Below are 15,037 nucleotides of genomic sequence, written 5' to 3'. Positions count from 1 at the left end.
CGAAGAGGCACCACTTTCCACACGCAACATCAGCTCTTCGGATGGGCGCCATATGTTGTCTTGAGAAGGCATGGCTGCCTCTTCACCAAAGTTCAAGTCAAAACGACGGTCGGATGGGCCAGACATTCTCATAAATGATGAAGGAGAAATGAGGTGCAATAAATCTCTGAAGTAAGGGGAAAATTCCTACAAGCAATAACTCTCTGAATGTACTATTTGCACATAATTGATGCCCTTATAAAAGAAAGGGCAACAGGGCCATTGGTTCAAAAATCGAAGAGGCACCACTCTCCGGATTTCGAAGAGGCACCACTCTCTGGATTTTGAAGAGGCACCACTTTCCACACGCAACATCAGCTCATCGGGTACCACAGATAACTTTGCCAAAGATCTCTGACAAAGTTTAGACACATAAATTTTGAAGGTCCAGCTACCCTACTTTACCCACAAGGGTAAAGGAACAACACCACTGCTTGATAACTAGAAAGTCCCAATGTGTGTTAACCTCCGTGCTCCGTGGCAAGGCAGACTGGCAAAAATGCCCAACCTTTACTCACATTCGAGAAAACACTCCCAACAAGATTGCTTGCTCGAAAATTGAAGAGGAACCACTCTTCAAATCTCGAGAGCCAGACTCCCAACATTATTACTTTCTCAAAAATCGAAGAGACACTGCTCTTCGAATCTCAAGAGTCAGACTCTCAACAGGATTGCTTTCTCAAAAATCGAAGAGGCATTGTTCTCTCAGTCTCGAGAGCTAGATCCCCGACAGGATTGCTTGTTCGAAAATCGAAGAGGCATCACGCTTTCCTAACCTTGAGAGCCAGATTTCCTTGGATAAAGCTTGTCTGCAATCTTCACACGCAGCATCAGCTTTCCAGATACCACAGACCACTTTTTCAAAGCGCTCTGACAAAGTTAAAACATGTGAAGCCTACAGCTCCCATTACATTGCTATGACCAAGAAGGGTAAAGGAATAACATTATTACTTGCTCAAAAATCGAATAGGCACCGCCCTCTGAATCTCGAGAGCCAGACTCCTAACAGGATTACTTTCTAAAAAATCAAAGAGGCACCGCTCTCCGAATCTCAAGAGCCAGACTCCCAACAGGATTGCTTTCTCAAAAATCGAAAAGGCACCGCTTTCCGAATCTCGAGAGCCAGATCCCCGACAGGATTGTTTGTTTGAAAACCGAAGAGGCATCACTCTCCGAACTTCAAGAGCCAGATTTCCTTGGATAAAGCTTGTCTGCAATCTTCACACGCAACATCAGCTTTCCAGATACCACATACCGCTTTTTCAAAGTGATCTGACAAAGTTAAAACACGTGAAGCTTGCAACTTCCACTACATTGCTACGACCAAGAAGGGTAAAGGAATATCATTACTACTTGTTGTTAGGGAGACTCCTATATATGTCGACCTTCATCCTCCACGGACAGGCAGACTTGCAAAAATGCTCAACCCTTCCTCATATCTGAGAGGGCACTCCCAACGAAGCCTTTTGAAATACTCAACTTTCTTCCCCCCCAATAATACCTATGCAAACCAGCCACACTAGAGCAAGAGTATCTCATATCATCAGGGTCAAAAGCAATAGTATCCCATATCATGCTTTTTCTCTGTCTTTTCCTTTGCCCTTGCTCTTACCTGCAAGACAAGGAGAAAGAAAGCAATCAGTTAACACTTAGAATCAAGCTTCCAATCAGGAACTGACTGCCTGGAACCCCTTGCCCGATTACTTACCTGGCAGTGCTCTCGAGTACTCATCTTCAACATCTTATGCTTCCAGAAAAGATACCACATCTGCCTGAGGAACAGATAGGGCAAATGAGAAGGATACAAGGAAGCATGTGGAGACAAGCGCAACAGAACACATGCCGATTCATCTATTACTTCGTAAACAGCAAAAGTATCCCATATCATTAAGGTCGAACGCACTCTTGATTTGATGGACTTGTTTTGACCCTCAAATTCTTGAGTCGGCCTTATATTCTGGAGGAAACCAAAAAACCCTCCAGCCCAGTTCAAGAATAAGCCTATGGAAAGTTACTTCTTCAAAACAAAAGTATCTCATATCATCTCTTCTCCATTTGCTTCTCCTTATCCTTGTTGCTGTTTACGACACAAGGAGAAGGAGAACAATCAACCGAAAGCCGAAGTCGAATCTCCGATCCAGGTTGCTTGCTTGGAAGTCTGATTGCTTACCTTGTCTGTTACCTCTTTCGGCAAATCTCCTAGCTCGGCGACTTGAGGGATTCCTACTATAGGGTTTTGTATTGCACTTGACCAAGCCCGAAACTACAAGTAAGCTTCAAGTGAAATTGATACATTACCTTGTGCATCTTCATCGGTTAAAGATACCACCCAGAGAAGATGCCACATCTACGTATGAGACAGATAAGGCAAGTGAAAATGATACCACACTTCGGTACTTAGAAGTTTCGTGATTACTCAATGGTTTGGATCTTGCAAGTCTCCAACCGAGGAGCTTCCCTCACTCGAGAACTTAGGGGAGCATTGTTTGTACCATACTTGACCAATCCCGAAACTACTGAGCACTGGTCAACGTTATACCGTCAAGGACCCAGAAGAGTTTCCCTACAACCAGGAGGCCAATCACAGCGCGACACGTGTCGACATTAGAAGCCAATCGTAGCGCGACACGTGTCAACATCAGAAGCCAATCACAACACGACACGTGTCAATGTCAGAATGAAACTAGAAACTCTCTTCTATAAATAGAGATCATTCTCTCACAATATTTCCTAATGTCATTTGTACCAAATCATTCACTAGTACTCACTAAAGGAGAGCTTGAACCTATGTACTTGTGTAAACCCTTCACAATTAATGAGAACTCCTCTACTACGTGGACGTGGCCAATCTGGGTGAACCACGTACATCTTGTGTTTGCTTCCCTGTCTCTATCCATTTACATACTTATCCACACTAGTGATCGAAGCAATCTAGCGAAGGTCATAAACTTAACACTTTCTGTTGTACCAAAGTCCCCACTGATTTTGTGCATCAACATGTACCTTGCTGATACGCATTAACTAGCCTTCTAACTTGATATTAAAGTAACAGCTAAATGGTACGTAGGCCTAACCATGCCTATACTGATAACAACATTAACTCTGTTAACTCGTAGGTTGGGCAATCGTTGAGCTGGTAATGATCATTCTCTTTGTTAGACCAAAGTGTAAGTTTGAGTTCCGTTGCAGATAATCTCTCTTGGTGGGCGGTCTGTAAAACCCAAAAAATGGGCTAAAACTCCATTTGTGAGAAAATAATTGGCTTCTTACATGTCATTCCTCATTACTCGTAAGGAAGCACTGCTTCTTGCATATAAGTCATAGTTTTACGTATGCCCAAGTACTTTCTCTTCGTGAACTGAATGAGTTGTTTTTTCATATTTGTCAAACTGTGATTTACAGGTAAAAATAAATGACGCCTTACATATAAGAAGTTAAATTCTATTCCCTTACTTGCGTGTTTGTTACTTGCTTGAAAATGTTACCAACTAGTTCCTCTAGTTGATCTGATTCCGAAGATTTTAAGTAATAGATTACAGATGAAAGTCAATATTCAAAATTATTTCAGTTTTTGTTTTCTATAGCTAAACATGACATATGTCTACCCTCTTTATGAGCTAGTACTTAATAGCCTTGTGCATATACTTGCACAAAATTCTAGTCCCTCTAGCCAACAAACGCTACCGACTAATGAAAGCTAACAATAGCTACAAGATTTTGCTCCAAAATTCAACAGTTTTCTCATTTAGACTTGGGCCTTGCCTGTTCAAGATATTGATCATGATTCACGTTTGTCCTTATGTTGATTCACATGAAAATGTAAAACATGATCTGCTAGCAGATTCAACAGGCCACCATCCTCCGTAACATTCTAGCTTGGATCAATAGGTCCGCTACCTCCATTATTTATGACAAGTGTTGGCTTCCAAGGTGGAAAAACTCGTGTGCAACCGGTAATATATTCTTGATTCTTTATCACTCTATATCACTATTATGTATGTACTTATGACAAGTTACGTGATGAATGGTTTAGAAAATGACTAACGAATTTAAATTCTTGATTACATGTATGAAACTCGTGTTTCAGAGGGAGATGATTATTCCTTCCAAGTGAACAAATGGATTAAACATGGTCCATACTTCTTTTATGTAGTTCTACTTTTGTATTTGCCAAAATGGATACCAAGTCTAATGCTTGTATAGACAAACTTCAAGGTATACCATCTTTAATTCTATTCTTCTAAGTATATATTCCTTTATCTTATAGAGAAATTCCGTCCCACAAATATCATATCTTTATGTATTCTTCGTCACGTGATTATATTCAAGAGTTAGCTCTCTACCAACTTAATATTTATCTGACTAATTCATTTTTCCAACTCTTAGACATAACTCAAATCTGAGAAAGAAGGAAAAAAGTTGACTTTATAGCTTTTCATTTTTCCTTGCATCTAACTTTCATGGAGATAAGAATAGGATAAGTGCAGATTTGCAATTGCATCGTCCAGCAACTTAAAAAATTGCCAACCATGCCAAGCTGTCAACAAAAACTTTGCCTCTGACAATCTTGTCCCTCATCATTGCCCAATAAACTATTTCCTGCCATGCACACGTGGCATCATCCTCACAAATTATCAGATCACATATTGATTGCCCTTCGAGTTCTAGATTTGGCTGTTTTAAAAAAAAAATTTAACGAAAAACTTTTGATATTGTTCAGTTTGTCAAAAAATTATATTTTTATATTAAAAAATCAATCTTGATACTATTCATTTTACCTTTTATTTTATGCTTATTCTTAAAACTCAAAAATTTCAAACTATTTCTATTAATTTTTCTTTTAAAATAACCAATCCCAGTCATCCATTTTCCAAACCATCCCGCATTCTACCAGGGACTGAGAGCACTCAAAAAGTGACCCATCCACACGTTTTCAGCATACCACAACTGGGTAACTGCCACATGGCGTAATGGCATAGGTTTCTGTAGAAATATGTAGCTCTATGTGTTACTAGCCAATCCCTGCTCTCTGTGACAAGTCCCTGTCTTAATTCTAACTGTTGTTAAACGTCTCTTAATTTGGTCGGTTTCCCAGTTTCTTGTTGCCCTCCGAGCTCACCTCACAACCTCACACACACAAAGAGAGGGGGTGAGAGAAAGAGAAGTGCTTTTCACAACAGCAGTTTAGAGCTTATACTGTAAGCCTTCGGTTTCCAGTTCAAGAGAAGTGCTTTGGACCAGGGTTGCTTTCCTATTCCATTTTCTGCTTCTGGGTTTTCTTTTATTTCTCATTGCCCTTCTGGGTTTCCAATTTTCTATGCTAAAAGAAATTTTCGTTTTTGGGGTTTTTTTTTCATGTCATTATCTTCTTTATTCTTTCTTATCTATTTTCAACTGCAATTTTCAAGTTGAAATTCCTCCATTTTCCCTCTATTTTTATGTGGGTATTATTTTATTCTCAATTTTTTAATCATTTTTTGTTAATCAGTACTTTAATGATGAAGATTGAAGAGTCTAATTGGCTTCTGAATTTTTTAATCCACAAACTTTATGTGGTGTAGTAAACATGATATAAAGTTTTGTAGTTCTATATTGGTGCTTCCTTCTCATCCCTTTTCTTAGGATTGTTTCCATTTCTGGTATGCAGCCAGATTTTTAATGTTTATTGTTTTGGTTAATGAATTATTTAGTCAGTTGACCATCTAAATCACTAAGTATATTTTTTAAGTTGTTAAGATTTCACAACTTCTAGTTATAGTAGTTCTGAATCATTTGCAATCATCTAAATCTGTCTTCTTTCTTTGTTTTGCAGCAATTTCTGTCTGCTCAGAGACATGAATTCTTGCATTCCTGAGGGGAACTTTGAGGCTGATCTCCCCTTGACCAACCAAAAGAAATCAATGGGGTCTGTATCTCTTTCTCTCTTCGCAAGTTATCGCCTCCCTCCGTATTTTGTTTGAGATTGCAAAATATTTTCGATATTTGAGGTCAAACAATGTTTTCCATATCATACATGTTGAGCTATGTTGATTGGGGGGGGAAATATTTTGCAGGCCAGACCATGAACTAGTCGAGCTCTTGTGGAGAAATGGGCAAGTAGTTTTGAACAGCCAAACGCATCGAAAACCAAGTCTTAATCCGAATGATCAACCGAGACAAGTTCAGAAACATGATCAGCAATCAATAAGGTCTGGTGGGTTGTATGGGAATTCAGGTAGTCTGATTCAAGATGATGACACAGTTTCGCTTATCCACTACCCGCTTGAGGATTCTTTCGACAAAGAGTTTTGCTCCCATTTTTTCTCTGAATTGCATTCCTGTGGTCCAATTGAGCTTGACAAGCCAATCAAACAGTTTGAGGGAGACAAGTTTGATGCTTCTGACACCGGGCGTCTTGTTTCCAATTCACCGCAGCCTAATGTTAAGTCCTCTGCTGGTGTGGAATACCCTGCAAATCCAATGCCTCCTCCAAGATACCACTACATTAATTCAACTGATCAGCCGAACCAAAATAGAGGCTTGGGGAAAATAGTTAATTTTGCGCAATTTGCAACCCCGGGAAAGCTTTCTGCAGGATCTTCCAGAGGACAGTTAGGAGGGAAAGAGGCCGGAGATTTAGCTCAAGCGGAGGTTAGAGAGTGTTCTGTGATGACGGTTGGTTCGAGTTATGCTGGTAGCAACCAAGTTCTAAATGAACTTGATGTGAGCAGGGCTTCAAGCAATTGTGATGGAACCACTGGTTTATCGGCTGGACATTTCTATGACAATGTTCATAAGATAATGCCTCAGAGCGAGACGGGGAAAACAGATACGCTTGATCAAACGCTTACTTCGTCTTCTGGTGGTTCTGGAAGTAGTTTTGGCAGAGGAGGAAAGCAGTCTAATGTTGTCAACAGCAACAAGAGAAAGGTTAGAGATGCAGAGGACTCGGAGTGCCAAAGTGAGGTAAAAACTTAAAACCCTCTTTCCAACACATGATTTGTAATATCTATGATTTTTCGCCCGATTAATAAGATTTTACTTATGTTTTAGGCTGCTGAACTTGAGTCAGCTTCAGCTGCAGGAAGTAAGTCAGCGCATCGATCAGGATCGACCAGGAGGAGTCGTGCTGCTGAAGTCCATAACCTCTCAGAAAGGGTAGGATTTTTGAAGTTCCCTAGCATTACAAAGTTTCGGAATTTTTCACTTCTTTTCTTTGTAATAACTTGTTCATTCGTGCAGAGACGGAGAGATCGGATTAACGAGAAAATGAGAGCATTGCAAGAGCTTATACCTCATTCTAACAAGGTGAATTTACTTTCTTACAACCCCTTTAATAGTTTCTTAATTCTCATCTAATTATAAATATTTTTGACTGATTTGGTTCTTAATTTTTCAGACAGATAAAGCATCAATGTTAGATGAGGCAATTGAATACTTGAAGTCACTTCAGATGCAACTTCAGGTACAACGTCCCCTAAAAAAACCGAAACTGGTCCTATATTGTTTGTAGCTCAAGCTACTAACAGTTTTTCTTGTTGATTCAGGTAATTTGGATGGGAAGCGGGATGGCACCAATGATGTTTCCGGGAGTGCAGCACTATATTTCCCAAATGGGAATGGGACCGCCGGCCTTGCCTGCTATGCACAATCCGGTGCGTCTACCTAGGCACCCGCTCGTTGATCAGTGTATGAATGTGGCTCCAGCACCAAACCAGACTGTAATGTGCCAACCACCGGTCTTGAATCCCGTTGATTACCACAACCAGGTGCAAAATCCCTCTTTTCAGGAGCAATACGCGCGTCTCATGAACTTCCATCACATGCAGACTATGTCTCAGGTTTGTGTTCTTAGTCTTGAGTAAATTATTTGCCATAGACACAAATATTTGTTGTCGTTAATTATCTTAACTCAAACGATTTTCATTTCTGTCATATCGAAATTTTCGTGTAGCCGATGAATATGTTCAGATTTGGCTCCCGACCTGTACAACAGAATAATCAGATGATGGCAGCAAATGGTGTCAGCAGTGGACCTTTCGGGGTAGGAGCTGCAACTAATGACCCTTTAAGTGGAAGAATGAGTAAGTCACTTACAAGCACTTTATCTTATAATAATCACTTTTTATTTTTTATTTTAACAAGAAGCATGCATAACCTTTACCTTTTTTAAACTTAAAAGAAATAATTTATTTAAAGAAGTTCTGTGAACCCTAGTAAGTGGATTCCTACATGTTTAAATGGCTGTCAAAATCAGGGGCTGTGTGATGAATTTGGGTTGAATTCTTTGAGTTCATTTCCCACCTTATCTTCATTACCATCTCTCAAGAAAGTGAATGGTCACAAACTTCTTACTTCTCTCTAAGGGGTCTTGTTGTGCAGTACAGAGGCTCATATCCGTTCAAGAATGTAAGAATCTCACGCCGGACAATTGACAACATAAAATACAATATACAATTAATGGTTCCATCACTAATTGTACCAAGACCTTGTATAAAAAAATTTACACCTGTTGGTTCGTCTATCTCAAATTTTGACAGTATCATTTGCTAGATATATAGACCATTAGTTCTTTCCACATCTTACACTAATTTGAATTCTTCTTCTGCCTCTTCTTTTTTACTGATAATATGTTAAAAACAGTTTTGTTTGGTTGAATCATTGATGCCATAAGTGTCACTTTCATACTAATTTCAATCGACACACTTCTTTTTTCTGATGTTAACAGGTTAACGAGAGAGGATGCATATGCTTATCTCATCTCTATATATGGTCCACCCTAGCTGGCGTATTTAACAAGATCGTATAATTGAAGGTGGCAAAAGTTGTTGAATATTTGGACATTTTTTCGCTTACACTGATCGCATGATCTTACCTCTTAGATGATTCGAAGTCACTTCTCGTACTTATATACCGACGAACAACTACTGCAAGAGTTCAAACATCTCAATCTGGCGTTGAACTGGTTCCAAAACCCTACAAGCGGACACAAGACTAGTTGTGTAGCTTTCTGAATTGAGTTTACTCTGGGCAAAAAAGCAAGATGGTATTTCATGCCTCATAAAAATGTATAAAACACAGGCATAATATTGCTGCTCATTGATGTTCCTTTTATAAAAGGATGCCTTAATTTTTTAATGGAAACTGAAATATGTTTCCTCAAGTGTTTTCTTTGTTTGCACCTTTATGCTTATGTTTGCCGTGAGGACCTTATGTCTGTCACTGCAGATATATGGAGGAACTGGAAAACACAAATGAATAAAAAAATAAAGTTGAATCACATAAGCTTTTCTTTTCTTACCTTTAAAATAAATATTTTTTTTGGTAAATTTAGTTTATAAATGTTGTATTTACAGTTCAAAACGTGTTATGATATGTTTCAAAAGACTTGCTGCTCAGTTGATAAAGAGCATTGAACATGCATTCTACATTTGCACCCGAAATTCTGAGTTCGATTAGCACTGATGAAATTATTGCCTGTTGTTTTTAACGTTGAGCATCAATAGTCCTCTCAAGCTTTATATATCTTGTTCTCTAAGTCAAGCTGAAATGAATTGAAAGTAAGTAGTGGTTTTGGAATCAAAATAAAGGCAAAGCCAACTACTTCCTGCTGATATGGGATACCCTTTTATCTGTAAACTTCCATGTTACGTAGTCATAAAACTCCAGGTTCATGCACATGGCTTGCAGGACTTATCCTTTTATTGCATAATTTGACTTGGGATCCAAGTTAATTGCCTTTAACGTTTGAGAGATTTGAATTGGACACTTGTCATAGAGCTTGTGCTTTTGCATTTTTAGCATTTTGGTTTCAAGTCAACAACTACCACAAAGTTACTGTCTCCTTAGAGTGACGGCCAGAAATGCTAAGGGCAGTCACTTCTTGCATGCAAGTGGGCAACTTCTAGCTAGTTGTTGATGTAACGTGGGTTCTACATGCATCAACAACCAGTCAATCAATATGTGACTAATTTAGACTCAACTCTATATTAGTTTCTAATCAACTATACTATGTGTCTAAAAATTGTTAGGCGGTAGTCGAGGGCATAAGACGTTTTTATTTAATTAGATTTATAATATAACATGTAAATAAGTGCCCTACTTATATACTTAAAAGGATTCCTAGGCATTTCTATATCAACAATTTTGTGTCTTCTTGAAATCGAAGATTCTAGATGGTTGTGGAAGGTGAGGAAGAAACTAGAGAGAGAAATTGAGACAATTTTAAACCGTAATCACTTTATTTTAAATATTTAAAATAAATAAAAAAACTCATCAAACCGTCCAGCCTACCTAGGGCCTAATAGAGGCAGATGGTCGCTGCCTTATGTCTAGGAGTTTCTTTGATCGATTTTTAGAACTTTACTACAAAGATAGTATATGTTTAATATTTTGATGAGACATGTTAAGTAAAATCACCTAGTTAAGTGAACAACTATCAAATTATTTATACCATGTGGGCCTCGTGACATGCACCGATGGCCGATAAACTTACGTTTTGGTACCCCAAGTATCTTATATGTGGTGGGTTCACTTTGCCTCATGCATTGGCATCCACTACTTGCACTCAGCAATGGGACGTACATCTGCAGCGTAAATGCCTATTAGGATTTCAGGATTAGGGTTTAGATAACAATGACTAATTACGTGTTGACGTGCATGATTGACGCTTGTCTCCCATCATCATTATAAACTATAAAATAATTGATCAAATTCTCATTCCCCTTTCCAGCAAGAAGGATTTCTGCTTTCTCCGACATGCATGAGATATCATTATATTCTAACAAGTGGGTGGGGTTCATTGTCATCTTTCCAAGTTCCTAAAAAATTCACTAGGAGGAATAGGAAAATGAGAACTAACGTACACTAATCATAGTGTACTTAACACTAATCATGGTAGAACTATACGCAGCACATTCATTGATCGGGAAAAGGATCTTCGCCGGATACTTTTCCTAGGGATCCTAAGGATCCGCGATTGTGACCGTTCATCGTAAATCGTGGAGTTACTTTTCGTTAGGTACTACTTATATTTAATTTTAAATTTTAAAATGATTTCTGACCATACAATGTACGATGAACGGTCACTATCGCAGAATCCCTAAGAAGAATCCTTTTCCCATTGATCGCATCTTTCGTAAAAAGTAAACTTGCTTAAAAATCGCTTACATGAACCGGTTTTATCTTCACAAAAAAGTATAATTGGCAATATGAGGCAGTACATGTAAACATTAACTACTATAGTTTTAAGAGTTTTTAGTATGCAACAGTTTATAATGTCATCTGTGATCTTTATATTTTTTACTGCACATCTTACACCACATCATCGTGTTCACTTCATATTTGACCAAAGAAAAAAAAAATTATGGATGTTCGTGTCATACACCAGAATTTAGTAGATCTTTTCAACAGAGAAATTTTGTTCTCACTTCCCCAAGTTGTACCCTATTTTATGTCTTTTGGGATGAGGGTTTCGGGGTGGTCCTGTGATCATGTCAGGTTCCCATTGTTGTACTTCAAATGCAAATAGCAATGCCCTCACCACCACCACAACCACCATCATCATATCATGACTACTATTGCCTCCCAACTGTTACATATTGCCGATGGGGGGCCCGCCAGAAGATCTAGCCATATAAACAGATAACCACAAGGGATGATCCAGGAACAATTTGAAGAAGTAGTGGCAAAGGGCAGCTCTCTCTTTTTTACTAATATGTCCTCTCTAGCTCAGTCGTCCCCACTGCATATCTTTTTCTTGATGTTGGAAAGGTGGACGAAGACTGATCGGCATCGCTGATTGGTCCCATTTCTAGCCCAGCCAACTTTCACGAACATCTTCTTTTTCTCGGCTTCTGTCTTGTCCACAAGTTGGATCGACAGAAAAATTGATATCCAGTCATGTTCATGTCATTAATCATCACCATCGTTGTACAACACTTTAAAGATTTTAACAACCAGGTTTAGATCGTTATGAATCAAATTTTCCCCTCTCAATCATTGGTGTCCTTTACCACCTTATCTTTGGTTGATGACAAATGAAGTTTTCTGTTTATTTAATTAATTAAGATTACTATTTCAGTATATTTGAATAGTTATATGTGTAGACATCCATTCTTTTACCTACGATCCATGATTTAATTTATATAATCACAAAAAGTAATGTCATGGAATCCATTGCTCAAATTGCAGGTCAGTAAGTTTTATTTATGACATAGAACAAATGTGTAACACCCCACCCCCTAATTTCAAAAATAGTTGAGTTTTAAATAAAAAAAAAATATTTTTGGGACTTAAATTGGTGAGCCACATGGGGCCCACCTTATAACCTTTGTCCCCCGGTCCCTCACTCTCCTCCCTTCCCTCCCATTTCCTGAAGCTCTCGAACTCACTCTCTCTATAACACCGAGAGAGAGAACCCTCACTTCCACCCAAATTTCTTCACAAATCAAACTCCAAACCAACATTTTCGAGATCATTGAGACTCAGGGAACCTGATGATGGTTTCACATGCACCATCGATGCACTGCGAGTGCAGTGACCAGTGGACCCGAGAGCTTGAGCTCTCTGGAAATTTGCTATCTCAGGTATATTTAGATTGTCTCCTTTGTTTGGTGTTGGTTATGGTTAAACTGAGATAAAGTTGGAGTGTGATTTTGTATTTTTAAACCTTGCATGCATATAATTTTGTTCTTCCAAAACTCGGCACGAAAATTTGGCGAGCTCAGGGATTAAACTCGGCCAATCTCGACCCCAATTGAGTCTATTTGTGGTAAAATCTTGCTTCCCTTCTCTCTCATCATCATTTTTATGTTTTAACTTCCTATTTTTACTTAGTTTTAGGTGCAAATCGGAATCGGGACGAATTCCGATCAAACTATCCGGTGTCCTTCCCCAACACCCCACAAGCCACCAGGATTCTCAAAGCACCCACGAGCTTTAGCCCTTACTTGGGCCGGCCCAGTTCCCTTTTAGTTATTTGGCCTGCGGGCCGTGTCATGCATGGACTCAGTGTGTGTGTTTTGGGCTCAGTGAGTGTGTGTGTGTGTGTGTGTATTGGGTCGTGCTTTGCATGGACTGTGTGGTGTGTGTGTGGGTCGTGCCTTGCTTTGGGCTGAGGATTGTGTTTGTGTGTGTGTTGGGCTGATTGTAAGTGTTGTGCGTGTGTGTGTTGTGTGTGTGCGCGTGGTGTGTGTGTGTGTGTCCGTGCACGTGTGTGTGTATGTGTGTGTTGTGCAGTGCATGTGTACATGTGTGCTGTGCACGCATGTGAGTGTGCTGGTGTGTATTGTGTGTGGGTTTGGGCTCAAGCCTAAACCACCCTTTTTGTTCCTAAACCTATCCAAAACCAAAACCCAATAGGTCATAACTTTATTTAACCTAAACCTAAACCCTAATCCGGATCCAAATCCAAGACCCATTCCAATTCTTGAAATTCTATAGTTGGGTAGTTTGATAAATTGTACATTTTTGTGCTTAGGTAAAGTTGCTAGTGGGGATTTCCTAAATCCTTTTCTGCACAACTTTACTGCTACAGAGTATCTGTGAGTGACCCCTTCTAAAATTGACATAATTTTATAGTTTATTTGCATAAATGAAATGCATGCTTTACGAGTTTATGAAATGATTTTATGTTAAACATGCTTATTGAAATGTTGATTATCGTCTCGTTATTTTGTAAGGAATTAATTATTAACCTATATTGAGCTATATTTTAATATATCGTATTTTCTATAAAAACCATGAACTGGTAGACTATCTGATGGATGACGATATGATGCTAGAAAATGTTTTAGAAACCCCTCTTTATAGTATAGACGATGGATGACTTTATACTATGAAGTGGTTATTTGTGAGAGGCGTAACTATTTGTGCGTACCTAGTGGACACTATGCCGCCTGGGGTGAGGATCTGGTGTTGGCAGATAGGCCGGGAGAAATAATCCCTAGTTACGGGCTGAGGGACACGGAGTAGGCATTGGGCTGGGAGTTGGTAATCTCTGGCTACGGGAGCAGAGACCACGATACTGGTATAGGGCCGGAAGTTATATTTATTCGATGATCTTACTAGCAGCACACCACGCTTACGAGATGATCTACGAGACTATACGCGCGATGATTTATATGACGTTTTTTTCCGCGTTATACATGTTGAGATATTTTTGGCATGCTAGGATTTTCAGTAAAGCTATCACTTATTATACTAGTAGTTTTCTTTATATAAACTGTGGGGGTTAGTATCTTGATAACCGTTTTATTATTATTGTATATATAAACTTGGTCCACTCACCTTTGTTTTGTGCCCCCATTCAGGACTTAGAATTGAGGCATACAATCTCGGCGTTAAGGCACTTCCGCAACGGCATCTTCGAGTCCTCTTGGTGTAGGACCTACTCCTTTGTTCATTAAATTTTACATTAATTCTTGTAGTATTCTAGATTAGATGTGTGCTTTGAACACGTTCCTTAAATGCATATTCTTTAATTTTTTTATACTTATAAGTCTTATTTATTCCTTATTCTCAACATTTGCATTCAATAAATGGCTTTCATCACCCTCGGGTTAGGCCAGCACATGCCTATCCTGGTATTCGAAGAATATCGGGATCGGGGCGTGTCAGATTGGTATCAAAGCAAGGTTTGTTCAGAGCATACTTAGGATTCTCTACAATTCTCTTATTGTGTAGGTTATGACATCATTTGGATGTCACAACTTCCATATTTGTTGTCTTTCGGCACAATTGTGCAAATCTTTCTTTGTATGAATTGTCATCTTCTGGTTGAAATACAAGAATTCATGTCGGGATTGTGCCTTATCAGTGACATGTTCGAATTGTTGAACGACTTTCAACATCAGATCGATATTCTGCGACATGCGTTCCTTGGGAATGGTGGGTAGAGTCGGTGTTACTTAGAAGCGATCTGTTTTAGAAATCTCAGTTTGGGGAAACCTGGTCAAGACCAGCTGCAGATCCGAAATGGTGATGCCATTCTGCAATATGTGTTCCCTGGGAATGGCGG

The 15,037-nt window shown here is 39.1% G+C and overlaps 1 protein-coding gene across 3 annotated transcripts; it reads left to right on the top strand.

Annotated features, from left to right (window-relative positions):
• Positions 1 to 5,098: 5,098 nt before the first annotated feature.
• On the top strand, positions 5,099 to 9,181 carry LOC103405139 (transcription factor PIF4-like). 3 transcript variants are annotated; one of them, XM_008344102.4, is made up of 9 exons: positions 5,099 to 5,237; positions 5,852 to 5,944; positions 6,093 to 6,984; positions 7,072 to 7,176; positions 7,261 to 7,326; positions 7,418 to 7,483; positions 7,566 to 7,859; positions 7,973 to 8,102; positions 8,747 to 9,181. In XM_008344102.4, exons 2-9 carry the CDS (start codon positions 5,874 to 5,876, stop codon positions 8,749 to 8,751), a joined length of 1,629 nt encoding a protein of 542 aa, XP_008342324.2. In that variant the 5' UTR covers positions 5,099 to 5,237; positions 5,852 to 5,873; the 3' UTR covers positions 8,752 to 9,181. The 3 variants fall into 3 exon arrangements, with proteins under 3 accessions (XP_008342324.2, XP_070672749.1, XP_070672750.1); XM_070816648.1 differs by having other exon boundaries at positions 5,143 to 5,282; XM_070816649.1 differs by having other exon boundaries at positions 5,163 to 5,479.
• The last annotated feature ends 5,856 nt before the right edge of the window (positions 9,182 to 15,037 follow it).

This window comes from Malus domestica, chromosome 17 (genome assembly GCF_042453785.1).
Source record: "Malus domestica chromosome 17, GDT2T_hap1".
Classification (NCBI taxonomy): Eukaryota; Viridiplantae; Streptophyta; class Magnoliopsida; order Rosales; family Rosaceae; genus Malus; species Malus domestica.
Note: the sequence above shows the minus strand (reverse complement) of the source record. Positions and strands in the feature narration are given on the sequence as shown.

Coding starts and splice junctions, on each gene's coding strand:
- LOC103405139 (XM_008344102.4), top strand. CDS start 5,874: ATGAATTCTTGCATTCCTGAGGGGAACTTTGAGGCTGATCTCCCCTTG. Junction 5,945..6,092: donor AACCAAAAGAAATCAATGGG/GTCTGTATCTCT, acceptor AATATTTTGCAG/GCCAGACCATGAACTAGTCG. Junction 7,327..7,417: donor TTATACCTCATTCTAACAAG/GTGAATTTACTT, acceptor TTAATTTTTCAG/ACAGATAAAGCATCAATGTT.